At 46.7% G+C, this 11,728-nt stretch overlaps 1 protein-coding gene across 1 annotated transcript; it reads left to right on the top strand.

Moving 5' to 3' along the window:
* The first annotated feature begins 912 nt into the window (after nt 1–912).
* Nucleotides 913–6,878, top strand: gdnfa (glial cell derived neurotrophic factor a). The gene is made up of 3 exons (XM_084687649.1): nt 913–1,672; nt 2,980–3,198; nt 5,269–6,878. The coding sequence occupies exons 2-3, from the start codon at nt 3,006–3,008 to the stop codon at nt 5,829–5,831; spliced, it is 756 nt and encodes a 251-aa protein (XP_084543775.1). The 5' UTR covers nt 913–1,672; nt 2,980–3,005; the 3' UTR covers nt 5,832–6,878.
* Nucleotides 6,879–11,728: the final 4,850 nt, after the last annotated feature.

Raw genomic sequence — 11,728 nt, 5'->3', positions numbered from 1 at the left:
TTTAAAGTCTCAACAGTGGGATTTCCTCTGCTTTAGTCAAAAGCCAGAAACGTTGCTGCTGTAATTTACCTGTCAGACGGCATAAGCGAAATCCCTCAGCATGTAAGGAGTCGTTTTATACAATGACTGTCGAATACCATCTTGGAGTCTGCCTGGGCAATTATATTTATTAGCATTAAAACTCATAAACAGTCGGCTTTAAAGACATGAGGAATCCAGTTTGCCAGTAGATGAAAGGAGATCTAGAGTGTCAATAACAAGAGCTAATGGTGTACGACTCTCAGATGCCACATCATAGAGGGCTTGTAGTCCCTCTATTGTGGTCCACATACGGCGCCTCAGGCCCCATGATACAAGACACTAGTTATTAAATGACCAGTTGCTTTGGGCTACACGCGAATTAGATTATTATGAAACGAGCGTAACGATTTTAATTGAGTCTACACTGAACAACATCTCATTAACGTTTTCACCCTTTCCACTAATGCCCACCACACGTATTTACAAGTGTGTCCTAGTAAATACGCGTGGTGGACAGCATCCTAATTTGAGCTGCATGTAAGCAACCGACAGAACCCGACACCCACGCGCACGGGGGTCGGGGGGCTGAGGGGGATAGTATAGCCTACTAGAAACATGCTTCGCGACAGAACATCTCCAAATCGCCTTCCGCGTTACTGAAATCTAACCCGTGGACATCAGAGGAATTACATAATCCTCGAGACATCCCAAGACTGCGAGGCTGCAAATGGAGCGCCAGGGGTGGTTTGGAGATGTGTGGACTGGCTCGTGTTACTACTTGGTGTTTGGTCTTGCAGAGGTCGAGAAAAGAAGGGCGGACACTTCGAAACGTCAGCGCGCTCTGAGCTATAAATCCCTGCAAACCGCCCTCTGCGCCCGTGTACACCCAGACAGCTGCACATCTGTGCCGTCAGTCCGCTCTGCTGAGCCCGCATGTGGACAGTTATCACTCTACTCTCGGGCACACCACTTGGATATAAGAAAAATGGAGAATAGAAATTGTCCGTATTTTTGGATACGATGTCAACGTCATAGACCTACTAAGGTTTGGAGATCATGAAAACATTAAGTGTGCCACGAGCGCGTATTTTGCTCTGAAGGATACAACAACAGAAGCTGTTGATTGTCTTTTCTCTCATTTCGGGTTGACAACACATTAGACTGTTCTCCGTAGAGGCGTCATTCCGTGTCCCCTCTGCGCCTAAGCGACCAGCCCGTGCGCCTGGAACGCTTATGTCTTCATCTGAACCCTTGCAGTTGGAGATGGTGGCTCTCTCTAGGATTTCCAAAGTTGAAACGTAGCATCTTATTCGTTTTCGACTGAGTGCCCAGGGAGAGCGCGGCAGCACTTTTGGTTATTCTCCTCAGCGCGTACCTGTGGAGAGACGCGTGGTTGGGCGCACTGTACGGAGTCCAAAAGAAGCATTCTTCAAGCGTCAATTCGCACTGAGCGTCATTCTTACTTTTCCTCGGACGTTGCTCAATTTATTCTTGGATGAACATCTCGCATCCTGGTTGTTTACGTGGAGATAGACAGTACGTACAACCTTTGGATACAACTGTTTCTAAATTACATTGGAACATTAATGCATCGCCGTGTGTGGATTTTGAAATTGATATCTATTACGGGTCTACATGGGCCAGATTTAAGGTAAATACACATTTTTCAGTGTTATTTGTGCTTAGTGACTGTGGAGTTATATATACGCGTTTCATATACAACCAGGCTGTTGTGCAGTTGTTATTTCATTTGATTGACGAATGTAGGTCAGCAAACTATTGCTTTTAATACGCATTAGACGTTTTCATTTTGGTCTAAACAAATAGTAAACAAGTTCCCCAATGCAAAGACAATAAATAATAAATACAATCTCTGCCTCCTGCTCATCATCAATAATTCATTGTAAACTGTATTTCCTTAATCTATTCATAATGTTCAACATTTGTGAATGTTACCGATGGGCCTACATTGCGACATTTAATCTGCAGTCAGTGCCGCTAAAATGACGTAAACATGAGGAATCACAATCTGGCAAATAAGAGCCATGTCAAAGTCATTACAAAATAAAATAAAACAGTTAGGGTGTGATGTATCTGCAACCGTCTCCTTCTCTGCCCATCACTGGACGGGTTTGCGGGTGGAGATGCTGTATGAAACGTGATTTGACTTTATTCATGGTTGGAGTGCCACTGATCGAAACGAAAAAATAAAAGAGCGAAAGTAGGCCTACCCACATTTGGGATATCGTACTTGATGGCCAACGCTCTATAATCCAATCCACAACCGCACATTTGCGCAAAGGCGCTTGCTGTGCCTAAAGTAGCTGCCACCAAACGCAGTAACACGCTCTCGTAAATGATCACAGAAATAGGTCTATAACTAGTTATTGTTATTATCGGAACGTCACACGCTAAAGGAATGGTGAAACACCACACACGAAGCAATAAAGTGGACACATTATTAAAACGGAGAAAACGATTAACTTAATCTGGAAGGAAGAAGGCATTATTTTGTTCATCCCAGTAATGTTTGCATAACGTTTTTTGTGTAGGCCTACATTACTGACAAAGGTTTTTATATTATTTGAAGTTGTTCCATTTAGAGGGGGCAATAGGTCTACCAATAACTAAATAGCAAAACAAAACAAACAATATGGATCTTTGACTGTCCTGTTTGAGCCTTCGCTGACTTCACGGTGCTTCTCAAGGCGCCAAAATTCGTCATGACCTTTTGTAAATATCGCCAAATGCGTCATCCTTTATCGTAACAATGTTCTCTTCGATACAGTCCTGTTTTCCTTAATATTGTTTTGGACCAATTGTAATATTATTTCTTTAACATCGTCCAGTTTCAAGATATTTCAGAAGATGCCGAAAGCTCTTTCTTAATTTTTTTTTACCTACAGGACCACACTTTCAATGAAAGACTTAACTCATATTGTGTTCTGTCTTGTGTAGATTCCTCCATAGGAACTGAGTCTAAGATGAAGTTATGGGATGTTATGGCCACGTGTTTGTTGCTCCTGAGTTCTGTCTCCACGCGCCCCCTGTACCAGAACCTTCCCTCCGCCCAGAGAGCTCACCCCAGGGACCACTACACTGAATCTCTATCCATGTCGGTGGAGGAACCAGAGACGGAGTCCCTCAGTCTGCAGGAAATCTCCATGGAGGAGCAATGTAAGTATCATCGACCTGGGCTGCGTTTCCCGATAACGATGGATTGTAGCAACTATCGAGCAAAAAACGAAACCATCAATATTTCTTACGTGCGTTTCCCAAACATGCCCGTAAGGAGTAGGCTAATCTATGAACTTTCAAGATTTATGCATTTTCAAGAGACACTTTAGCTACGATGTCTTTGGGAACGGCACGAAGATACGTCCTACATGGATTCTAAAATCAACTTAGGCTTATGACGCTTTGGGGAAACGCAGCCCTGGCTGACGTGAGGGAGGGAAGGGGTGACAGCTGTTCAGGGTCAAACGCCTCCTGGCGTTTCCACGGAGTGACGTCGGACTCCTGTCTCGTGCGAGGTCAACAAGGTCTTCATCTTCCTCCGAGCCATTCACAGATCTTGTAGTGGAGGGCTCTTGGGGGGAGGGGGGAACCAGACAGGTTGAACCCCCTTAAAAGGTGGGGGCAGCCTGCCGTGAGGAACACCAAAGTGGTGTGTCAAAACATGGAGCGGGGAACAAGAGCAGCTTCCGCTCTCGTCCCGATCACAGGGCCCGGTGTCTCCACATTCCTGCTGCTGCCTGTGTTTACCTTCACCTCTGGCTCTCCCATCGACCGCTGAGCCTGTGCCCCTCTCCTGGAGATCCAGCGGGGCAGGAAAACATGGCGTGTTCGCCCGGCTAACGCGGTTAGAGCAACCTGAACCAGATGCGGATCAGAAGTGGGAGGGAGGCTGGAGGGGGGGCAGGGAGGAAGCCCTCCAAGTGTTTATGTTCATCGCTGAGTCCGCGAGGGCGAGGAATTACTGTTGTTTAGAAGAACTTGACACTGGCTTGTCTTCACACAGTAGTAAACCGAGCTGAGAGCTGCATAAGGAATGGAAATATTTAGAAACACTTTCCCCCCCCCCCCTCACCTCATTTTGGTTTGGCGCCGACGTGACATCACCTTTACGTGTCTGTGTGTCTGTCGGTCCCCTTTTCTGTCTATCAGCATGTCTGTCTGGATGTTTGTCTGTCAATCTGCATGTGTCTATCTGCATGTTTATCTGTCTGTCTGTCTTTCTTTCTATCAGCATGTCTGTCTGGATGTTTGTCTGTCAATCTGCACATGTCTATCTGCATGTTTTTCTGTCTGTGTCTTTCTATATGCATGTCTGTCTGCATGTTTGTCTGTCTGTCTGCATGTTTGTGTGTGTTGTCAATGGTTGGAATAGAGGCTATTTCTGCACAGCTTACATGCACTAGGTGTCCACATTGGTCCCTGGCTGACTCATGCTGTAGGTGACATGCTAGCTTTCAGTCCAATCAGGCATGGCGCCTGCCAGATCATGTGACTCGTGACCTAGTAGTGAGACAAACAAGATATGTCTAGCCTTCTCTCAGCGGTTCCTCTCTAAACCTTCTCGTATTTAGCGAACACACACACACTAAATCCCTCAGGGAAACACACTCACTCAATCACTCACACACACTGTGCACACACACACACATTCGATCACTCACACATACAAACACACATTCAATCAACACACACACACACACACACAAATATGCACCTGACATTTCAGCTGGCTAGCATGATTATTGTCACACAAATTGACCCGTTTAACATGATTGGTTTCGTGTGATGTGCGGGGTGCCATGTCAGATGTTTAGGTAATGTGGAGAGGGAAAAGACGAGAGATGACTCTCAAATGGAGCCAGAATGTTTAACATGAAGATCAAAGGCCTCTTTTTTTCTCCTCTCTTCTTTTCTTCCCCTCAGTTACAGGCTGAGAGCAGGCTGCATGTTTTGAGTTTGCGCTAAAATAAGTGTTCTAATAAAGGAAATCTGCTTCAACTCAATGTCACAACCCGTGTGATTTCCTGCGAGTCACTTGAAGCCCCAACTTGCGTAAAACGGAAAGAAAAGAAGGGGCCAGGGAATAAACCCATTAACGAAAAACATTCAAACAAACCAACATCGTCCTCCGACATTTGCTATTGCTGCCTCCTAATGTCTGATGTGAAGTGTTTGGAATCATGTGCGTTGTGGCTTTCTTCCTAACTGACTGTATTCCGTCTCTTCCAGATGACATCACAGGACCATACCCGGAGCAGTTTGATGACGTAATGGATTTTATCGAGGCTACCATCGGCCGGCTGCGACGGTCCTCCGAGCCCGACGGTGGCGCTAGAGGCAGAGGAGGGCAGACGAGGCAGAGAGGGGCGACAAACACGGACTCGGACGGGGGAGGAGGAAGAGGGCGCAGGGAGAAGAAGAAGGGGCGGGGGCGCAAGGGGAAAGGGCGTGCTGAGAAGGAGAGGGAGAAGGAGAGGGAGCGGGAGAGGGCGGTTCAGAGCAGGGGCTGCCTGCTGAAGGAGGTCCACCTGAACGTGACAGACCTGGGGCTGGGCTACCAGACCAGGGAGGAGCTGATCTTCAGGTACTGCAGCGGGCCTTGCTCCGACGCCGAGACCAACTACGACAAGATCCTCAACAACCTCACCCACAACAGGAAGCTGGACAGGGACACGCCAGCCCGCACCTGCTGCCGGCCAATCGCCTTCGACGACGACCTTTCCTTCCTGGATGACAACGTGGTGTACCACACCCTGAAGAAGCATTCCGCCAGGAGGTGTGGCTGTGTCTGAGAGCAGATGATTGGCTGGTGCGAACGTTGTGCGTCGGGTGGCAGTGGCGTCGCCCGAGAAAGCTGGGACAGAGACAGACACGGGTGGAACCAGGGCGACCCTGGACTCCACTCTCCCACCTCCAGGACAGGGGCTGCTGCCGAACACAGTCCCCCAGCGAAGGGCCTTGTGGTGGGGCCAACTCAGAGCCCGGAAGGCCCTGTTCCTGGTGGACGGGGGCCTCTCAGCAATGGAAGGGCTGGCTTTGACTGACATTCATCACCTAGAGGATGAAACAGTTACAGATCTATCAAAGGGGAAATGACGTCATGTCATCAATTACTTCACTGAAACTCCAGACCAATACGGGACCGGTCCATCAAACAACTGATTATGACACACAGAATCTTGCGTGTGTGTGTTAGGGTCACATGGACACTTGCGTTTAAGCTTTCAGTGAGCGTGCGGCTACACCCACAACCACGTCTCCTCCTGAGCTCCGGAGAGACCAGACTGAACCGAGAGACACCGTCTCCTTGAAGCTGGTCTGCTTCACCCTGAAACACATATCAGGGTTTTGTTTTTTTTTCTTCCCCGGGAACATCGGTTTTACCCGCCGGGAGTGTTCCCAGCTGCGGAACCGGAGTGCTCCGGTTCCACGACAGGAACCCGAGCGTAATGTTTACATTCAGAACCAAGGAGGATGAAACGAGCACAGAGAACTCTCCACCTGTGGACTCGTCCTGTTAGAGAGACACTCCCCAGTGCATCGCATTACAATGTACAATCCCAACCATTTACAAATATATATATATAAATGAGAAATGTATTTATTAAGATTGAATTAACTTATTGTTATTTATTGCAGTCCATTTTTAACCGAGACATGTTTTTGTTCTTCTAATTTATTGAAGCTATGTTTTGTCCTGAACCGTGCCAAAACAGAGCATGCGTTTTAAAGGGAAGTCAGTTTGTGGTGAAACAACCGGAATGAAGGTGCCAGGCATTACTAATCAATCTGAATCAAAGTGCAGCCATAAATAATCAAATTCATCCCTTCGTGTCCGACGCTGTCGCGTCATCCTCTCTGAAGTCCGAGTCCACGGTTCATTTCAAAACACAGGATGAAAAAAAAAAGGAAGGTTCAGGGAGGGCAGAGAGAAAGAGAGAGGGAAAAAGACAGAGAGAGAGAGAGAGAGAGAGGGGGGACAGAGAGACAGAGGAGTGGACCAACATAACCTTTTAAACTAGAAAAATCTTATCTTTGCTTTAAATCATCGTGAAGGATGTCAGGTTGGAGTGTCCTTGACGGAGCACCTCGTTGTAACTAATAGAAACCAGAAAGGAGGAGGCTCTGTTTTGGGGGTTGGGGGGGGGTGGGGAGGGGAAGGTAGAAACTATCATCTCCTGCTGCTTCTGCCTAGTCTGGGTAAACAGTGTTCTGGCCACAGTCTGGCGTGCCATTCTATGTTTACAACAAAGCAAACGCATCCTGTCTTCTGTTTATTGTCAAGGCATGATGGAATCAATATTCCAGATTGCTACGTGGGTATTTGTCTGACAACTCTGTGTCAGAATCGATAGGAAACATCTGCTTTCCAAGCTGCTGAACCAAGAAACCTCCGTGGGGGCTCAGCCTCAGAGCCTCGTCTCATGTCAATTCAGCTGTTCTCAAAAAAAGTTACCTTATAAATATATTTTTTCCCCCATTAAGTTCCCACATGAAGAGACCAGGTATGAAAGGACATTTGGTCACCTCGCGATCTGTGTCAACCTTGAAAGGGTCCCCAACTGTACGTGGTGGACTCATTGTCCTCTGACAAGCACAGCACAGCACAGGACTTTGTGGCATGCCTGGCCTCTATAGCGTGGCAGCTCAACCCCTTTGGCTCCACACCAGCTCTGAGCTGTGACTTTGTAGTGGTTCCTGTCCCAGCGGGCCCCCACGGCCCCCAGCGTTCCTGAGATGGCCCCCCAGTCTCCAGCATGACAGACAGGTCTGTCTCCCTGATCTGGGGGTTGAAAGCGATTCCCTCACGGCAGGCTTAACCAGCTAGTCCTTGTGGATGAGGCACCCCAGCGCTTAAGACCATTTAAGGAAGATCTGTCTCTGGCTCTTTTTAGCCAAGCTGAGGTAAATGTCTTAAGAACCAGACAAAGCAGAGCTGACAGACGTTGTTTGTGACAATACTGAGAGAGGGGCTCGAGGAGGCGTAACAGCGTTCTGAGGTAAGAGGAAAGCAACGAGGCCTGAACACGAATGTGAATGTTTTTCTGAAGGTTGTTACGACGTCTGTTGTTTGTAGGGCAGATCTAAAGTGAAACCTTCGAGAGCTCTGAGGTAGGCCTCGATTGTTAGCGTGGATTGCGGACTAGAATATAGTGCTCTTCCAGCAGCAAGCAAGCTAGCTTTACTGGGTAATCCTCCACCTCACACAACACATTCTACAAGATGAATTTAGGCCAATCACAGCAGGGCCCCACCTGCTCCTTATCACAGCATACTTTATCAATTGGAACTTCTTTCTTCAGCTATGATTTGTGTGCTGGTCCCTATCAGATGAGAAAGTGCAGACAGATTTCCCAGCATCCCCCTGACACCCATGTGACCACTGGCCCTCTCGATCTTCATCAAGTTATTTATATATATTTTTTTTTTTCTACCTTCTTTATTAAACCAGGCCAGTCCATTTAAGAACATCTTCTTATTTACAGTATTGGCCTGGCAAGAGACTAAATACTTCTCGTAGGGAAAAAAAAGAAAGAAAAACAATTCTGTAAAGGTACAGAGCGACAGGGCTGTTTTCTCAGTGAAGCGTTGTCGTCCAGCCGTGCGCTCGTTCCTGGGCCTGTGTCGGTGAGCTCACCGTGCGTAGACAGAGCGTCAGGGTAGCGACTTTGTTTATCGATCGCCGAGGGAGAGAAAACAAGCGGAGGGTGTCACGTACCACAGTCTGTCTCTGCCCCCTGTAACAACGTTGCTCTTGGGAACAAGCTGCTTTATCGCCAGCCCGCGTTGTGTCGCCAGCCCGTGTTGTGTCACCGCCTCCGTGAAAATAACTGTCATGTCGTCTCACTTGTTTTGTGTTACTGAACCAAAGCTCTCGACAAACTTTATTTTTGTACAATTATTCATTTTATAAACTTTTTACAGAATTAAACTTGTTTCTATTAAACACGTGTGGCTGTGCAGTGATCTCGACCTTGTCAGACAACAAAGGTGATGGAATTTCAGGGGTGTGTGCAGGTGTGTGTTAGCGGTTGTAGGGGTGTGTAGGTGTTGCATAGGTGTGTGTGCAGGTGTGTGTTAGCGGTTGTGGGGGTGTGTGTGCAGGTGTGTGGTAGGGGTTGTGGGGGTGTGTGTGCAGGTGTGTGGTAGGGGTTATAGGGGTGTGTGTGCGTGTGCAGATGTGTGGTAGGGGTTGTGTGTGTGTGTGTGTGCAGGTGTGTGTGTATGTATTTGTCAGTGTGTAGATGTGCGTAGGTGTGTACGTGTTGGTGTGCTTAATGTAGGTGAGTGCAGCTGTGCCTATGTGTCTGCACTTGTGTGTAAGTAACTGTGTGTAGGTGTGTGTAAGGTGTAAGTGTGTGTACGTGTGCATTGGGTGTGTGTAGGGCTGGTAGGTATGGATTAGAGAGGAGTCTCTCCAGAACTCCACTCCCTCTTGTTGTACATTCCTGAAAAGCAGCCCAGGGCTGAACGCTAAACAAAAGCTGGATGAAAAGCGACACGGAGCTGTAAATCCAGGCACTCAAGCAGAATGTTTCCACCGTTCCAAGCAGATATGTAAACGCAGATGAGAAAAAGGGCGGAGGGTGAGTCAGTCAATTGGGGTGTATGGAGCCGTGCTGCTAAACATGCACGCAGGTTCACGTGTTATCTGGTTCTCCCTGGGGATACACAGGGGGAACGCTCTGATTTCAGAGGGCCATCTCGGTGGTCTGAACCCGTCATCGAGTGCTCGATCTTGGGGGAAATGTTTCTGAGGATGGGGGTGGAGGGGATAGGTGTGTGGCATTGGGGTAGAGGCGGGAGAAGGGGGGTGGAGGTGTGGTATAGGGAATGGGGGTGGGTTGAGGGGTGGGCGAAGGAATTGGAAAATATCTGACCCCGACGCCACACAGGGGGATTGTACAACACAAACCACACCCCCCCCCCCCTCCGCCCGGCCTACAGGACATGGATGATGACTACTCTGAACACGGATGGACTGTGACATCACCCACTCGGGCATTCCAACATTCCGGCATTCCAGTCTGGGAAACAGACTATGCTGGCCTGGCTGATGACATGACCACTGAGAATATTTTGGCCGGGATTAGGGGCCTGGGGCTGGCTATGGTAACGCAGCCTCTTATTGGAGGATTTCAGGGCGCTGCAAGCTTGGTCCTGTTAAACTGGTGGTCAGAACCCAGATTATTTCTTGTCATTGTGCACCTTTTATCATTTCGTGGCTATCACGCACAACAAATGTAAAATAGTCTACAAAGATATTATGGAGCAAGGCAGAAGGCAACAAGAAAAAAAAGTGTGAAAAAAAAGTTTTGAAAGGTAAAAAAAAAAAAAAAAAAAAAGAAAGTTTGTTTTAAACTTGAATGTGTCAAGTTGTGTGGGCAAAAAAAAGTTTTGCAAGGTAAAATACATTTACAAAAAAAAGTATAAATAAATAATAATAGAAACTTTTTTGTGGCAGGTTGTGCAAGAAAAGTTTTATAACATGTTTTGGTTTTGAAAGGTTGATTATTCTTTTTTTTTTTTTTTTTTCCAAGGTACGTTATGGATAAGACAAAGGAGTTAATAATGTCGACATGACTGAGAATAGAAATCTGGCCTTAGCACGAAGTAGCATACTATGAAATGTTAGCATGACGGAGCATGCTAAGAAATGTTAGCATGACGTAGCATGCTAAGGCATCTTAGTGTGACGACAACAACACAACTGAAGGCAACACGTGTTGAGTTTGTCTTTTCGAAAACCCTGGTCTGAAACAACTGCAGAATGGCAGTAATTGGTTTGGCAGAGACCACACATTCCTGGACACATTTGATCTGCAAAAATAACGATAACAATAATAATGTGCTTATTTTTCTGACACTTTTATCCACAACATATGGGGGAGATTTGAACCTGCAACCTCATGATCAGCAGTCAAGTTCTCCATCACTGAACTATATCCAGTTGGATCATAATAAAGGATTGTAAAAAGCACAAACATGGGATCCATGTTGTTTACCTGCTTGCTGCGTTTCCCTCTCTCACGCTACGGTTAAAAGACGCTACGGTACAAGTCAAACCAGAGACTTTGCTCAATGTTGCTGACTCGTGTCAGTCCGGCTTGTTTTCTGGAAAAGGTTAATATTCATGGAACGCCTCAAAAGTTTTCAACACTGGGGTGTGAAGAACTGCCAAGTGACACAACCTCCGATCATAGAGAAGTAAATAGCATACAACTCATTCACTTTTTATAAACCATTGCCTGAATACCGTAATGATAAAGTTCAAATACATAAAACATGACGCTTTTGTTCATGCCTCAGATCATCAGATCACTCCCTCCAGATTCTCTGCGATCACATTTAAGACCAGCAGTATCTCTCAAACAAGCTTTCAAAGGCAAAAACATTTCCTGTGTGGATAGTTAACCAACGCACTATTCTATTATGCCATGTTTTGTGTTTGAATATTCTACCTTGCTATGCCCTATTCTGTTCTGCCACTTTGCATTGTGAAATGTGTCTGTTGTTCATCCTTCAATGGAATAACCTCATTGGACACTAGTTTGGTACAAGAGTCTACCAAATGACTAAAATGTGAAACACGCCGTTTGGAAGCAGTGACAATCATGAATCCACACACGAGATCTCCTCATTCCTCATCAATATTTAGAAAGTCCTACAAGTGAAACTGCGCAACAAC

This window comes from Hypomesus nipponensis, chromosome 22 (assembly GCF_054491055.1).
Source record: "Hypomesus nipponensis isolate SF chromosome 22, ASM5449105v1, whole genome shotgun sequence".
Classification (NCBI taxonomy): Eukaryota; Metazoa; Chordata; class Actinopteri; order Osmeriformes; family Osmeridae; genus Hypomesus; species Hypomesus nipponensis.
The sequence above is the reverse complement of the archived record's forward strand: the minus strand, read 5'-3'. Positions and strand labels throughout refer to the sequence as shown.

Coding starts and splice junctions, on each gene's coding strand:
- gdnfa (XM_084687649.1), top strand. CDS start 3,006: ATGAAGTTATGGGATGTTATGGCCACGTGTTTGTTGCTCCTGAGTTCT. Junction 3,199..5,268: donor AATCTCCATGGAGGAGCAAT/GTAAGTATCATC, acceptor CGTCTCTTCCAG/ATGACATCACAGGACCATAC.